Below are 17,223 nucleotides of genomic sequence, written 5' to 3' on the forward strand. Positions count from 1 at the left end.
CCATGGAAGTGACTGGAACACCTGAATTCACTGATCTGGATGGGGGAGTGAAAACTTTTGGCAATATAGTGTATATGGAATCATTTTCAAAAAGGTTCTATATAGAACCATTTACACCACGCTGGTGACATCATGTATAAATAAAAAATAAGGCGTGGCTACGACTTAGTAAGGCCACGACTTAATTATCTCATTTCCCACACCTTACTAAGTCATGGCCACAAGTTAGGATCTCATTCCCATGTGTTAATATTTATTTGGCCAGTGCATTATTTTTATTTCCACAGGATGTCATCTGCGGGGTTCCATAGAGAACTACAGAGCCCACTACTGACATACTGTATAAATAAAAAATAAGGCGTGGCCACGCTTTATTAACGCGTGGGAACGAGATCCTAATGTGTGGCCATGACTTAGTAAGGTGTGGGAAATGAAATAATTAAGTTGTGGCCATGATTTAGCAAGGTGTGGGAACGAGATCACGGCTTACTAAGTCTGGCTACGTGTTAGGATCTCGTTCCCGTGAATTAAACGTGCTACCTAACGTGGATTAAACCCTGCTAATTAAACAAACTCACACGGTCAGAGTCGACTCCGAGCATTTCGACTCTTAGATTCATTGGCCAGGAGTCGACCCGAGTCGAAGAATCGATTCCTTTGGAATCGACTCCCACTCCCCATCACTACTGCACACGTGGGTTCGTATGAATGCAAAATGGCAGCTTGCGTGTGTGCTGTGGCAGAAAGTCTGCCTGTAGCTGCTTTATTATTGTAGAAAAGCTGAGATTTATCAGGTTTGTTGGCTTTTTTTGTTTACTTTTTGCTTTCTGCGCGTCATGCGTGATGTGTGATGGAAAAACCCCAGGAACCATTAAAAGTTTCTGCCAGTTCCTAGAGGGGTCCAGTAGTCTGTAAGGGTATTTTGTGCTTTGCTGATGGTTTAATATACAGCTATAAAGGATTCTGGCGATTTAACAGGTGTTCTGGGGCTGAGTGCAGATGCATTTGATGGCTCCCTAATGGGATCTAAAGGTGTCCTACAGGAAATGAGCAGATTTAGTGAACAAGTGGAAACATCATGCATGTGAATCCTTGTGTCTGTTGATATGCACTGATCACACATTCTCTCAGATCACCATGGCAGATGCAGCTGTTGATACTACCACCCCAACTGATTCATTAATCCCCGAACCTGAACTGGTGGTGGAGCAGAACCAGGAGGATCAGCCTGCGTCAGAAGGCAAGGGAGGAGAAGACGGATGTTGCAGCTCCCAGCCCGATTCATCTGTCCCTATGAAAAGCTCTGCCGCTGAACCTGAACCAGTGGAGGTGCAGAACCAGGAGGATCAGCCTCCTGCTGCAGAGGGCAAGCGAGAAGATGATGGCAGCAGCTCCGGTGTCTACCGCTACATCAAAGGGGATCTCTTCACTTCAGAGATCTTCAAGGTGGAGATTCAGAATCTGCCCAAGTACATCGGCTTCAACGACCTGAAGAAGTTCCTGAATAAGCAGGGCCTCAACCCGCACAAGATCAAGCTGATCGGGAGGCAGACCTTCGCCTTTGTCACGTTCAAGAATAAGGTTTGCACACGGTTTAGACTCTTATGTGTGATCCGACCAGAGATGGCACAGTACCGCTTTTCATTTTCTGATATTTAAGTGATAAGTGATACTTTTTTGATCCCACAACCGGGGAAATTCCACCTCCGCATTTAACCCATCCGGGAAGTGAAACACCACATACACACTAGTGAACACACACACTAGGGGGCAGTGAGCACACTTGCCCGGAGCGGTGGGCAGCCCCATCCACGGCGCCTGGGGAGCAGTTGGGGGTTAGGTGTCTCGCTCAAGGACACCTCAGTCATGGACTGTCGGCACTGGGGATCAAACCGGCGACCTTCCGGTCACAGGGCCAGTTCCCTAACCTCCAGGCCACGACTGCCCCAAACTGACCCAGTTCAGTACTTTTTGTTTAGAAACTACTAAGATCATTTTTGTTAAGGTTCTTCACTCAAGCTGAGCGTTTAAAAGTAGACTGGCATGTCAAAACTACTGAAATACACAGTTTACAATATCACAGCACACAGTTTGAGCTATTTTACTATCAGAATCACTTAACTTTGCCCAAAACAAGGCATTTGTCTTGGTGAGTGCACACATGCATGATGTATAACATACTGAACAGATCAGACAAGCGCACAGACTACTAGCCTCTTAAACTCCTCGAGACCACCGGCCTTAGTCATGTTCTTCATAACGTTCATATTCCATATGTTTTTCCCCAAATCTGGGCTCTAAACTATAAACAGACGGCGTCTCTTCAGTGATCTGCTCTGGAAACATCACTTTTAGAAAATAACACAAAGAGCGGCGGAGATTTTTGGCTTTCAGCAGTAAATTGTAAGCATGTAGTGAAATGTGGAGATCATAAAACACACGGTCTGTTCATCTGAGCGGAGCTTTTATAAAAGATAAAAGACAAATTTATCATTTGTTTCATGCAGTTACTGAATAATTTGCCTTACGATTTAGTCACGAAAAAATTCAGACGGACCAACTGAAATATGCCCTGGAGAATAAGAGGAAGAGATATTTCAGAGAAAATGAGGCAGTAACTGAGTCAAGATTTGAGGCTTGATCTGTCTTTCTCTCCAATGCAGGGATCTCCTGCTTCGTTAAAGGGGAATTCCACTGATGTTTCAGAATTTTTGTATGATTAAATTAAGACGTAAACAAGTCATTAAGAGCGGCTTGGTGTGAAATCTACACTGTAAAAAAAGTGGTTCATCAGTAGAATGTAAAAAAAAAGACTCCATATAGTAAAAAGCAGCTGTAAATTAAGTTTTATTAATCTCAAATAATTACTTGGATTAAAAGAAACGTTCATTCGAATTGAATTCCAGCTCTCCTGGCTATGAATGTTGAATCTCGAGTCTTCTTTTGAAGGAGGAGAGGGACAAAGCCATGAAGCTGGTGCACGGCATGCAGTGGAAAGGGAAAGTTCTGAGTGTGCGTCTGGCCAAGCCCAAAGCTGACCCCATCGTTAGGAAGCGCAGGCAGGATGAGGGAGCAGTGGACAGCGGGCAGCCTGACTGTAAGCGTCCTGCTGATGGGCAGGATGTGGAGGACGATGAGCCACTGTGCATCCAGATCGCCAACGCTGTGACCCCTCTGTGGAAGGTGCCCTACGAAGAGCAGCTGAGGAGGAAGGAGCAGGAGGTGGAGGCTGTCCTGCAGACACTGGCCAGGTAACGGTAGCATGTGTTTGAGTGCCTGCAGGGACGTCAGGAGTGAGTTATCAGTAATGTTGCTGCATCATTCAGACAGTCTGAACAGGATCGCTCAGAGCGGTTTGGCACGAAATGGTTCAGATGTCTTTACGGTGGTGGGGATAGGAAGCAGACGTCGTCATGACTACAACAGAGATATAGACCTTTATATACGTACGTGTGTGTGTGTGTGTGTGTGATTTTCTGGATGTTGGTGTGTTTGTTTATCCATTTTTAATATTCATATTATATGTAGTTAAACATAAAAGAATGGAATTAAAATTAACAACCATTTGTCTCTGTGTTTGCACACTGTGACATTAGACCTCTGCATTTAACCCATCTGTGCAGTGAAACACCCACATACACACACACACTAGGGGGCAGTGAGCACACTTGCCCGGAGCAGTGGGCAGCCCTATCCATGGCGCCCGGGGAGCAGTTGGGGGTTAGGTGTCTTGCTCAAGGGCACTTCAGTCAGGGACTGTCAGCCAAGGGGATCAAACCGGCGACCTTCCGGTCACAGGGCTGGTTCCCTGACCTCCAGCCCACGACTGCCCCAAAGCAACTCCTGGTTTGACCAATCAGTGCTTCAGTAAATTGAGCTCATGATGTAATTGATGATATTAACGAGTCTCTGTGAAGGTGTCAAGGAAAAATATGGACCCGAGAAATTCTTGTTACTGTTTATTGTTTTTCTGTTTATCTGAATTATGAATACGACTTTATTCTAATGTATATTGTGATAAACTCACTGCTGAGGTACATTGTTAAAAAAATTGCTTAGATGCCCAAAACACACACACACACACATGTATGTATGTATGTATGTATGTATATACAAACACACACAGTATCTCACAAAAGTGAGTGCACCCCTCACATTTCTGCAAATATTTTATTCTATCTTTTGATGGGACGACACTGTAGAAATTAAACCCTGATATAAGTTAAAGTGGTCAGTGTGCAGCTTGTACAGCAGTGCAGATTTACTGTCCTCTGAAAAGAACAACACACAGACATTAATGTGTAAATAGCTGGCAGCACAAGTGAGTCCACCTCACAGTGAACGTGTCCACATTGTGGTCAAAGAGTCAATATTTTGTGTGACCACCATTTATTATCTGTGAGGGGTGTACTCGCCTTTGTGAGACACTGTGTGTATATATAATATATGAAATGCATATTATTATTTATTATATGTTTATTTATTTATTTATTGATACACGTCCCTTTTGTCAGAACAAAATCTCATCTCCAACAGGTAACTTTACAGGGGAAGGAAAAATGTTCTTATTATTTATTTTTATTTAATAGAATAAATTCTATTGTTATCTATTCTATTATTTATTTAATAGAATAAATGGATAAATACATTTTTCCAAGTACTTTTGGACCATTTCTGTTGGTCTGTCCATCATGAAATCTTGACCTCTCATAAAGAGCAGCTGGCCTTTTCAAATGATGTAAAAAAAAAACGAAAAACCGCAAAAGAGAGATTCGCCTCCAACGTACGACACGTGGCTTCCCACCCACATCTGTCCTTAACGTCACTGAAATTTCATGTTGAAATTGAATTAAATCAGTTACATTTAATTAAAAAAATGACGTATACAGAAAATTCATGGAATCATAAGCAAACACAGTTTTAGATCCTTTACGTTTCTCATATCGATTTTATGGTGTCCACCAAAAGAGCACATCAGGAGCCGCTGCGGAGACACAGAGACATCCGAAATAACCCTGTTACGTTTGTCTGCCTGCTCTTACGCTTCTTTGTTGTTCTGTTTGTAGGGAAATTGGTAACAACAATAAAGCGATGCTCCCTTGGCTGTTTGTCCAGAAGGAGAAGAACAGAAACATGTGCTGCCCCCTAGAGGCCATTAGACCATCACCTCTGCAGGTACATCGTGCCTTATTTCAGAAATATTACTAATATTTTAAAAGTGCCCCATCTTAATTTTTCTGTTCTTTATTTTTTGCTGGAATCTTCTTACCAGTGCCATCATTTTGCAAAATAAAAGTCTTTTTTTTTTTCTACCTTTGAGACTGATTCATGTAAATGATTGGCTGCCCTGTATTGTGACTTGGAAACCGTGACTGTGTTTACATGCACTTAATAATCCGGTAACTGCAGAAAACAGATTTTGCCAGTAATCTGATCAATGAGTTTACATGCACTTGGGTAGTCAGATTATGGGGAAACTCCAGGTCTGCAGGAGTCAGACAGTAATCAGATTTCTGCTTTACAACCAGACAATAAACGTAACGTAAAACTGGAAGAAGACCCAAAAAGCTTTGTGCCACTTTACCTGAAAATTTGAACAAAATCATCCAGAACATGAAGAATATTTAAATCCTTCATTTCATTAAGGATGTAGTCGGTTTGAGCGTCGCGCCACGACAAACAAGTGTTTTTTGCTGCTTCTCGCTTATTTCCAGTACCGCCGTCTGTTTTTACACAGAAAGAAATCCGAGTAAGAGCTCACTGCACTGAGAAATCTGATTACGGAGCTACGATCCAGCCTCTATCAGATTTCTAGATCAGATTTCTAAACCTTGCTCTGATTTCTTAGATCAGAGAAACCATAGAAACCTTTTGTAGAACCAAGAACATTCAAAGAACCCTTTCCATGATTAAAGGGTTTTTTCATTGTGAAATGGTTCTTCAGATTGATGGAGAACATGCTATGGATGGTGCTATATAGAAACGTTTTGAAAAGGGTTCTGTATAGCACCAAAAAGGGTTCTTCAATTTTAACAAGCTTGACATCATAACGGTATAAAACCCTTTTTGGTGCTATAGAACGTTGAAGAAGCTTGTAACAAGAGAAGAAGCTCCTTCAATGTACTATGTAGAACCATCTGCACCACATTCTCCATTAGTCTGAAGAACCCTTTAATCAAGCGGGGTTCTTTTTGTTCACGGGTCAATATGGAACCATTTTCTTTACTGAAGAACCCTTGAAGAACCATCTTTTTTTAAGACTGTATACCACCAAAACAGGTTCTTCTATTGTTACGATGTCAAGCTTGTCATAATAGAAGAACCTTTTTTGGTGCTATGTAGAGCCCTTTTCATAAAGGTTCTATATACAACCATCTACAGCATGTTCTCCATCAATGTAAAGAACCCTTTCATGATTCAAGGCTGATTAGTCTGAACGCTGTATTTGAACTTTGAGGCTGTCATTCAGTAACTCTTATTATTTAATTGTTTTACGCCAGCAGCTATTTTAGTCTTCATAACTTCAGGACGGTTTAAGCTACAGACATGATACACATATCAGGACGCTCAGCAGACCCGCCCCTAACTATGTGGTGTGATGCCATCGAGCTGTGACGTAAGCATCACTGACTAATTCGGCTCGGAAAATCACCCAAAATACTGATATTATTGCTCTGCTTTTTGCCCTTCGTGTCCCAACAAAGGGTTAAAACAGCGGCGTGATTCACAATCAGATCACTCGTCAGACTCTGTCTCACCACCCAGAGTGATTTCATCCACCTGTGAGCCTCCATCAGCCAGCAATCCAGCTCCAAACTCACCCACAACCCACTCGATACCGTTATACTACATCTCTGCTTTCAGCCTTCATATTATAAACAAAGGGCTTTCGGTTTCATTGATTTCGAGTACTAAAAATATCTAATATTGAAAATGCAGCTTGATTTGTCATTTTAAAAGCCTGTCTTGCTGTGTATCAGAGTTTTAGCACTCGGCATGAAATCAAGAGGACAGAAAGTCAAAAAACGTCCACCTTATGCTAAATGTTTATTTTCACTGGGCAGTAATCAACAGAATGAATCACCATCAAAATTATTGCACTTTCAGCAAATTTTGTAGGCGCTTGGTAAATTTTTGATCAAAAATGATCCGAATTCATAAACATAACAGATTTCTGTCAGTATTGACGTGTCAAACCATGGCATGTGTTACATGACTGTCACATGTAAATGCTGTACTTCATAACTGTAATCGGAATTGACCCAAAAAGCAAAATAAAAACTAAGTTCAATGGTTCAAAGTAAAAGCTCCCTACATTTACATACATTGAAGGTAAGAACGTATTCCTGAGATACGAGGCTTTATTACAGCAGAGGTGTGTGTATGAAATGATGCTTTGATCGAACATCATGAACTGAACTGTGGCTTTTCAATCCGCAGACGGAGTATCGCAACAAGTGTGAGTTTGTGATCGGCACGGGGGCGGATGGAGAGGATAAGACGGTGGGCTTTCGCCTGGGCAAGTACAAAGGCGGCTCCTGTGCGGTGGTGAGCCCCTCGGACACAATCCACATCCCTAAAGATGCCAAAAGGGTCGTCCAGGCCTTCCAGCAGTATATCAGGTATTTTCCACAGTATTTAGACAGAGTACGTCCTAAATTCACAACTGTGGTTGTCTTGTTTGGCAATGTCCACTCCTCAGCCCATGTAATATTGCCATATATATACGTGTGTGTGTGTGTGTGTGTGTGTGTGTGTGTGTGTGTGTGTATGTATATATATATATATATATATATATATATATATATATATATATATATATATATATATATATATATATATATATATATATATATATTCTCGTGTTTCATGTGGTTTCTGAACAGTTCTATATAGAACCATGAACACTCAAAGGACTCTTTGCATGATTAAAGGGTTCTTTGCATCATAAAATGATTCTTCAGAGTGAGGAAGGATGTTCTATATAGAACCTTTTTCAACAGGGTTCTATAAATCACCAAAAAGAGTTCTGTTATGACAAGCTTGACACCATAACAATAGAATAACCTTTTTTTTAGGGCTGTAGACTCTTAAAAGATGGTTCTTTAAGGGTTCTTTGGTAAAGAAAATGGTTCTGTATAGGACACTCTGCATGATTGAAGGGTTCTTTGCATCATGAAAGGGTTCCTCAGATTAATGGAGAATGTGCTATAGATGGTTCTAAATAGTTTTTGAAAAATTGTTCTACACAGCACCGAAAAGGGTTCTTCTATTGTCATGGTGTCAAGCTCAATACAATAGAAGTGCTCTAAATGTTTTTGGGTGCTATATAGAGCTCTTTTCAAAAAGGTTCTACATAGAATGGTCTATAGCACATCCATGCCCTTTTTCCATCAATCTAAGGAACCCTTTCATGATTCAAAGAACCTTTTAATCATGCAGAGGGTTCTTTGAGTGTTCATATAGAATTTTTTTATTGAAGAACCCTTGAAGAACCATTATTTTTAAGGGTGTAGGAACAAAAACAGCCTTTTGTAATTATAAGGGATAAAGGGAGGTTAGAATAACCAGGTAAAATACAGTAAAACATAAAATCCAAGAGAAATGTAGGATTCTAAAGGTTCCTGAAGTACCAGTCCACCAAAAAATCTAATTTACCCCATTAAATTGGTCTGTTGGGCGGATGCCTGTTGGGCGGATGCCTGTTGGGCGGATGCCTGTTGGGCGGATGCCTGTTGGGCTCTTCTGAGGTTTGGAAAAACAGCCACTGCACAGTAACTAAAGCTCCCAGAACCTATCAAAGCTACCATGTATACATGATAATCAGTTGTGTCTGGACAGGACTACTCCTTATGCAGTGTACAGTCCAGAGACGTATGAGGGTCACTGGAGGCAGCTGACAGTGCGGACAAGCAGGACCGACCAGATCATGGCTATGGTCTTCTTCAATCCGCAGGTAGACCACAGGACATTCATTCTTCTTTTATTTCTTAGAGAAATCTCTGTATGTGAGGGACGAGGCTGAACACCAGTATCTGCTGGCCGTGATCTTTGGGCTCTCAGGCGGCGCTGCATTAAAAACAGACATGATTCTGTAGTGGAAATCACTGCATGGGCTCAGAAACACTTCTGAAAACCACTGACTGTGAACACAGTTCATCACTGCATCCACAAACGCTGTTAAACTCTAAAACACAAAGAAGAACCCAAATATAAACAGGATCCAGAAACGCTGCCACCTTCTCTGGGCCTGAGCTCATTAAAATGGACTGAGGGGAAGTGGAAAAGTGTCCGGTGGTCCGACGAATCAACATTTGAAATTCTTTTTGGAAATCAAGGACACTGTGTCCTCCGGACTAAAGACCCCTCGGCTTGTTATCAATGCACAGTTCAAAAGCCAGTATTCATGATGGTTTAGGGGGGCATTAGTGCAGATGGCATGGGTGACGTGCTCATCTGTGAAGGCCCCATTAATGCTGAATGATATATACATGTTTTGGCTGCAGCCATCCAGACGACGTCTTTTTCAGGGAAGGTCTTGATAATTTCAGCAAGACGGTGTAAAACCACATTCTGCATGTATTACAGCAGCATTGCTCCATATTAAGAGTCCAGGCACTAAACTGTCCCAACGTTTTTGGGAATGGGGTTGTATATTGTTGGACACAAATGGACTAATATATCTTTATATTATATCTTTGAATGGATTAACTTGTCAGGTCTGTTTAGCATGTTAGATGATGGACATATTTGTAATGAATTGCTCATGTATGTAACATATTTGTTGAAATAAACCTAATTCTTATTCTTTAAACTTAGAAACTGCCAGAAGAGGAGATCAAGTCTCTGAAGGACTCGTTGCGACAGTATTTCACAGATGGAGAAGGGAAAGCAAGCGGAATCACGTCTTTGCACTTTGTGAGAATCGGACAAAGGTAAGAGTGGCGTGGAAAGACTCGAGGACCAGAAAGTTAGTTTTAAACTTTACTTCCGTTATTCGTTCGTTTATTCCCGCAGGACGTCTGCAGGTACAGAGGATTTGCCGTGTGAGCTCGTGGCCGGCGATGAGTGGATCCATGAGGAACTGCTTGGCCTGAAATTCCGCATTTCCCCTCACTCGTTCTTCCAGGTACGTCTCAGGGTGTTTTCACACTTGGGTCACTTCAGTGTCCACTGAGTCATGGTTTTCTGTGCATATGTGGACACGCCAAACAAACTCAGACCTTCTAAACTGCCCCAAAACCAAGCCGAACCTTCACAGTGCACAAATCAATAAATAAATTAAAGTTGTTGTTTTCATAAAACCGCATTACACTCATATGTAGCAGTATAATCACAGTACTAGTCCTTTGTCCATACTGGAGAGCCAGCTGTTATCCTCTCATCACCATACTGCAAGTTTATGGTGAGCTTTCTCTCTAGACGAACACCCTTGCTGCAGAGGTGTTGTACTCGGCTGTGGGCGAATGGGCACAGCTGGACCATGAGAGCACCGTGCTGGATGTCTGCTGTGGAACAGGAACCATTGGCATCTCTCTGGCCAAGGTAAACATTTCAAAGTATCATTTAAGGCTGATTTTATATTTGTCTCACCTACGAACTCAAACTGAAATCATGATAACGGAACTGATCCCAGAGCTGAACACAGAACATGTGGGAACAGTGTAATATGTCCAGACATTTGTGCTCATCCACCGTATGCAGCCTCTACTCTTCTGGGAACAGCAGCACTGCTGTGTCTGATCCACTCGTACTAGCACAACACACACTAACACACCACCACCACCACCTCAGTGTTACTACAGTGCTGAGAATGATCCACCACCCAAATAGTACCTGCTCTGTGAGGGTCCGTGGGGGTCCTGACCACTGAAGAACAGGGTAACAGAGTATCAGAGAAACAGATGGACTACAGTCTGTAACTGTAGAACTACAGAGTGCAGCTATACAGTAAGTGGAGCTGATAAAGTGGACAGTGAGCGTAGAAACAAGGAGGTGGTCATGATGTTCTGCCTGATTGGTTTATGTGCATTTGAACACCTGTGTACTTTATGAGCAATGAGTGTAGATTTAAGTAACCAAATTTTCCAGCTGTGTAGATACTTTTGGTCTTTTGGTCGATTGTGCTTTGTAAATAAAACATACTTGCTTTAACAGAGAGTGAAGAAGGTGATTGGAATCGAACTTTGTCAGGAAGCAGTGGAAGACGCAAAGGTGAACGCTGAAGCTAACGGTAGGCACCAGATTTGTTTATGTAATATTAATCACAAAGGGAAAATGGAAAAAAATGAAAAATAAAAATTTTGATTTTTTTTGCACTGAATTGTTTCGTTAGGCTTGACCAACATAGAGTTCCACTGTGGCAAAGCAGAGGACATTTTCCCCACCGTACTCAACGCTATAGTCTCTCCTAACGTTACTGCTGTCGTGGATCCTCCGAGAGCAGGACTACGTAAGTAATATAACTACCACGAATAATACATCACTTATATACAGTTACAATGGGCGCAGATCCTACAGTTTTCTTGCATTTTGGTGTTTTATGTCGCAAAAATAGCCAGAATTCCTTTTTGCTTGACAGTTTTACAGCCTGTCTTTATCCCTGAGATCCAGAAAAGCTGTTTTTATTGCTCTGCTTTTAAAACTGGTTTATGTAAATGAGCTCTTTTCTGATTGTCTGCCATATACTGTGCCTGGTTCTTTATAAGTTCACTGTGAATGGGCGGATAGGTGGATATATGTAAATGTCTTGGTTTTCATGACCTCACAAAAACAGTGAATTCAAAAGGGGTCGTTTTACATTTACGGCATTTGGCTGACGCTCTTATCCAGAGCGACAGGTAGGCCAAGGTGGTGTTAGGAGTCTTGCCCAAGGACTCTTATCAGTACAGTGCAGGGTGTTTGCCCAGGTGGGGATTGAACCCCAGTCTACAGTGTTGAAGGCAGAGGTGTTACCCACTACACTGTCCCAGCCAGCTGGGTGAACTGATTGAATGATGACCTTCTTAAAAGTTTGCAAATTTATCAAGAACAGTGTCTTATTTTTAAGAAAGTGAAGGAAATATTTTATCCATGTTATGAAACCATTAAATTTCAAGGTACTTTGTAAAATCAAATATTAATGGTAATATTAATAATAATAAAAAATCAAGAGTAATAAATTAATTGATTTTTTTAACGAAGTAAGCTAATTTTCTGAGGTATTGTCTGCTTAGATTCCAAAGTCATTCTGGCGATCAGACGAGCGGAGCATCTGAAGAGGCTGGTGTACGTAGCATGCAACGCTAAAGCAGCCATGAACAACTTTGTTGAGTAAGTAACATTGAACATTGAACACGTTTTTAATGTAGACGTCACCAGTGGTTCCCGAACTCAGTCTGGGAGACCAAACACACCCCCTTCCCCAAGCCCCCCACCCCACCCCAATTAGACACTGTGCCTTCTTTCATCTGACACTTTATTTTCATTTTAATCAACAAGTTAACCAAACACAAAAAATGTGCAGTCCAGGTCCCAAGGACTGGAATTGGGAAAGACTGCTCCACTTATATAGTTCCTCATCATGTAATGCTTCACCGATACTTCCAGAATGCCCTACACTGAACTGCAAGGTTATTAGGTACACCTGTCTTGCAGCTAAACAAATGGTGGCTGATAAACTGCAACCTATGGGTAACAGTCTATAACTGCAAACCTAAAAAGTGCACCTGTATGGTGGTGTTTCCGGTATAATGGCCAGTGAATGCAGCTACACATAGGTTTCCAATAAACTGGCAAGTGGATGTCCTCTATGCCTAAACGTGGACATTTAAAATCAAATTAACGGGAGGAAATGGGAGTTGGTGCATCCAGCACCTGGTCTTGACATTATAGTCCCGTGTTCATGTAACGTCCCACAGCAGAGGTCACTAATAAGTGGACCGCCGTCCCAGTCTGGACCCAGATGCTGTCCTATGTGGACCTGGACCTATAGCTAACAAACTATGGAGAATTCTTTAATTTTGACAGGGTGGTTCTTTTTAATCGGCGTAGCTTTTCTAGCCTTTACAGTAGCTTTAGTGGCCCGGGAGTCTCTCAGACCAATCAGATGAGATGTAAATATCACACGTGACGCTGCTCAGCCAATCAGATCTGTGCATTACGATGAGCTCTGAGACTCGAGTGCGTGACGCCGCACAGGCGAGGGACGAGGAGAGAAACAGCAGTCAGAGAAGAAAGTGAGTCAGAGGGAAGTTATTCCACATGACGTGATCTAAAAAGAGGAAACTGACAGTAAATGTTGGTAAAATCTGACCGAACTGGACTTTATTTGATCTGATGTTCAGTAAATGTTGCTGAAATCTGACCGAACTGGACTTTATTTGATCTGATGTTCAGTAAATGTTGCTGAAATCTGACCGAACTGGACTTTATTTGAGCTGATGTTCAGTAAATGTTGCTGAAATCTGACCGAACTGGACTTTATTTGAGCTGATGTTCAGTAAATGTTGGTGAAATCTGACCGAACTGGACTTTATTTGAGCTGATGTTCAGTAAATGTTGGTGAAATCTGACCGAACTGGACTTTATTTGAGCTGATGTTCAGTAAATGTTGGTGAAATCTGACCGAACTGGACTTTATTTGAGCTGATGTTCAGTAAATGTTGGTGAAATCTGACCGAACTGGACTTTATTTGAGCTGATGTTCAGTAAATGTCGGTGAAATCTGACCGAACTGGACTTTATTTGAGCTGATGTTCAGTAAATGTCGGTGAAATCTGACCGAACTGGACTTTATTTGATCTGATGTTCAGTAAATGTTGCTGAAATCTGACCGAACTGGACTTTATTTGATCTGATGTTCAGTAAATGTTGCTGAAATCTGACCGAACTGGACTTTATTTGATCTGATGTTCAGTAAATGTTGGTGAAATTTGACCGAACTGGACTTTATTTGATCTGATGTTCAGTAAATGTTGCTGAAATCTGACCGAACTGGACTTTATTTGATCTGATGTTCAGTAAATGTTGGTGAAATCTGACAGAACTGGACTTTATTTGATCTGATGTTCAGTAAATGTTGGTGAAATCTGACCGAACTGGACTTTATTTGAGCTGATGTTCAGTAAATGTTGCTGAAATCTGACCGAACTGGACTTTATTTGAGCTGATGTTCAGTAAATGTTGCTGAAATCTGACCGAACTGGACTTTATTTGAGCTGATGTTCAGTAAATGTTGCTGAAATCTGACCGAACTGGACTTTATTTGAGCTGATGTTCAGTAAATGTCGGTGAAATCTGACCGAACTGGACTTTATTTGAGCTGATGTTCAGTAAATGTCGGTGAAATCTGACCGAACTGGACTTTATTTGAGCTGATGTTCAGTAAATGTCGCTGAAATCTGACCGAACTGGACTTTATTTGAGCTGATGTTCAGTAAATGTCGCTGAAATCTGACCGAACTGGACTTTATTTGAGCTGATGTTCAGTAAATGTCGGTGAAATCTGACCGAACTGGACTTTATTTGAGCTGATGTTCAGTAAATGTTGCTGAAATCTGACCGAACTGGACTTTATTTGAGCTGATGTTCAGTAAATGTTGCTGAAATCTGACCGAACTGGACTTTATTTGAGCTGATGTTCAGTAAATGTTGCTGAAATCTGACCGAACTGGACTTTATTTGAGCTGATGTTCAGTAAATGTTGCTGAAATCTGACCGAACTGGACTTTATTTGAGCTGATGTTCAGTAAATGTTGCTGAAATCTGACCGAACTGGACTTTATTTGAGCTGATGTTCAGTAAATGTTGCTGAAATCTGACCGAACTGGACTTTATTTGAGCTGATGTTCAGTAAATGTTGCTGAAATCTGACCGAACTGGACTTTATTTGAGCTGATGTTCAGTAAATGTTGCTGAAATCTGACCGAACTGGACTTGATTTGATGTGATATTCAGCTGTCGACTGTATAAGATGTTGATATTCCTACTCGGCTACTTTAGTAAACAGCATATGGCGCTGGATCATGATGCAAGTTGGACATTATGATGTTCCGGATCTTTTGCTTGAGGAAAGTTTCTCTAACTGGACCGTATTGAATTAAATTTAAAACACCCTTGTCCTACACTCCTAAAAATAAAGGTGTTTTTTTGGCAGCGACACCCTGGAATAACCACATTATAGTGTGGTTTCAGTTATTTGTTTGGAAGAAAAATCCACAGAACATTTCTGCGGAACCGAAAGTGGTTCTTCTATGCCAAAGAACCCATTATGATACCCGAGGTGGCTGATAAAGGTAGAAAAAATTCCGATCCGTTCATTAAAATTGCACTAATCTGTTCTCCCTCTCTTTCCACTGTCTCCCAGTCTCTGCCGAGCTCCCTCCAACCGTGTCCGAGGGAATCCTTTCCGTCCAGTCAGGGCGATGGCGGTGGACCTCTTCCCCCAGACCATGCACTGTGAAACGATCCTGCTGTTCGAGAGGGTGGACTACAGCGCCAACGCGAACAGCACCGAGCCACAAACCGCTGAGAACTGAGGCCTGGGAGGCACCAGTGTGCTGCAGTCCTGAGGGACTAGTAAGCTGGATAATTTAAGAGGGAACTGCTCCAGGGTTTTGGCATCTGAACCATCTAATCGATTACCCATGCACTGTTATTCCCCTGTACTCAGAAAAGAGCTGGAGACCCAGTTACTCAAATCATGCTTAGAAAAGGCCTCAGAAATTGTGCTGTTACTCTGTAATGGGCGTCATGTAACAACCAACCTTAGGGACTCTGGGACCAAGCTGGTTTCCTCTATGATGAAAATCGGTCGTGTTTTTAAGGAAAAATTGTGGATATCATGACTTGCGGTAAAGAAAAAATGCCCCAAAGCCGATACTTTCTGTCTCATGGACGTTTCGCTGGATCCTCTGAATTATGAGGTTGCTTAGCAGTAAAAAGACAAATCATCGCTGTCCAAAGAAAAACGTGCATACACACACACACACACACACACACACACACACACACACACACACACACACATTTTCTAACCCGCTGCTCCCTCAGGGTCGCGGGGGGAGCTGGAGCCTGTCCCAGCGGTCATTGGGCGCAAGGCAGGATACACCCTTGACAGGTCATTTTACAGGAGAGGGCAAAAACCCTCTTTACTTTTAATGCAAGTTAATGGAAAGGGATTTTATTCCAAGCCATTTTGGAGCATTTCTATTGGTCCAAGCATCATGAAATTTTCCCACAATGTAAAAGACGCCTGCTGAGCTCAGATGGTGCAGAAAAGTAAAAATCACAGAAGAAAAAGGAGATGCGTGTTTTTCGTTGGACGGTGACGAAATAATGTTACACACGTACTACAAGCAAGATAAAGCTCCAGTGCACTGAAATGGTGTTGCATGGAATAAGTCTACTATTAAACTAAACCACTATTTTATACCAACACTGCCAAACTGCCAGTTGAACCAGGGACAGATCAGGGTCTTGCAGGCCCCCCGAACTCCAAAATGAATGAATAAATATCTGAAAAGTGAGATTTAAAAAAAAAATTCATATGTGTGCCATGAGACATCCAGATTCGGCCTCGAAAACAGAATCAGCCTCGTTTATAATTCAAATGCAACATTTTTTAATGTGAGATTTGTGTACCTAAAGGCCTGAATCGAGATTTCTCTTTCTGCAGAAACAGAAACCTTCTTACACGCATCAGACGGTAAAACATCCTGTTTAAATGGCACCAACAAAAGCAACGGTAATATAAAAACTGGGGGCCCTGGATACAAATAACACCTTGTTTTCTTTCATTCGTTAAGTCATTTGTACTTTTTCAGTTGCCGTTCGTTCTTCTAATGCTTATGTCTGCAGTGGACTGCCCCAAGTCCCCCCAAGGCCTCTAGTGGACTCAGGCTTCTGGGCACTGGACCCACTGGCCAGGTCATTATTCTACACCTCGGTGGACAAAGCGAACTGGTTTGTGTGGGGTGTTTTGGTGAGGTCTTCTGTGAGCGCAGCAGCTTCGCATTTCGGATCCTAAGCTGCCTCAGCATTTTCACTACAGGGTGCAACAGCTGTGATTTTGTCCTGGAGAAAACCAGCTTAGACCCGGAGTTCCTAATTTGGGCGTTACTTGGACCACAGGACAATGACAAGGCTTCTACAGAAGCCAACAGGCAGATGCGTCATGGTAAAGCACTGGACAGTACAGATGTGGTCGGTATAGATTGGGTTGAAAAATGCTGGAATACTCCT

At 42.0% G+C, this 17,223-nt stretch overlaps 1 protein-coding gene across 1 annotated transcript; it reads left to right on the forward strand.

The window, feature by feature from the left end:
• Positions 1-698: 698 nt before the first annotated feature.
• trmt2a (tRNA methyltransferase 2 homolog A) lies at positions 699-15,861 on the forward strand. Its single transcript, XM_017725215.2, has 13 exons — positions 699-794; positions 1,132-1,581; positions 2,950-3,251; positions 5,067-5,175; positions 7,441-7,622; positions 8,842-8,956; positions 9,820-9,935; positions 10,018-10,129; positions 10,423-10,545; positions 11,158-11,233; positions 11,336-11,452; positions 12,216-12,312; positions 15,347-15,861. Exons 2-13 carry the CDS (start codon positions 1,138-1,140, stop codon positions 15,516-15,518), a joined length of 1,965 nt encoding a protein of 654 aa, XP_017580704.2. The 5' UTR covers positions 699-794; positions 1,132-1,137; the 3' UTR covers positions 15,519-15,861.
• Positions 15,862-17,223: the final 1,362 nt, after the last annotated feature.

This window comes from Pygocentrus nattereri, chromosome 20 (assembly GCF_015220715.1).
Source record: "Pygocentrus nattereri isolate fPygNat1 chromosome 20, fPygNat1.pri, whole genome shotgun sequence".
NCBI lineage: Eukaryota > Metazoa > Chordata > Actinopteri > Characiformes > Serrasalmidae > Pygocentrus > Pygocentrus nattereri.

What these genes read in the sequence shown, in the direction of transcription:
- trmt2a (XM_017725215.2), top strand. Translation starts at nt 1,138, where the DNA reads ATGGCAGATGCAGCTGTTGATACTACCACCCCAACTGATTCATTAATC. An exon ending in GTCCTGCAGACACTGGCCAG is followed by an intron (nt 3,252 to 5,066) that starts GTAACGGTAGCA and finishes TTCTGTTTGTAG; the next exon opens with GGAAATTGGTAACAACAATA. An exon ending in CCCCTCACTCGTTCTTCCAG is followed by an intron (nt 10,130 to 10,422) that starts GTACGTCTCAGG and finishes CTTTCTCTCTAG; the next exon opens with ACGAACACCCTTGCTGCAGA.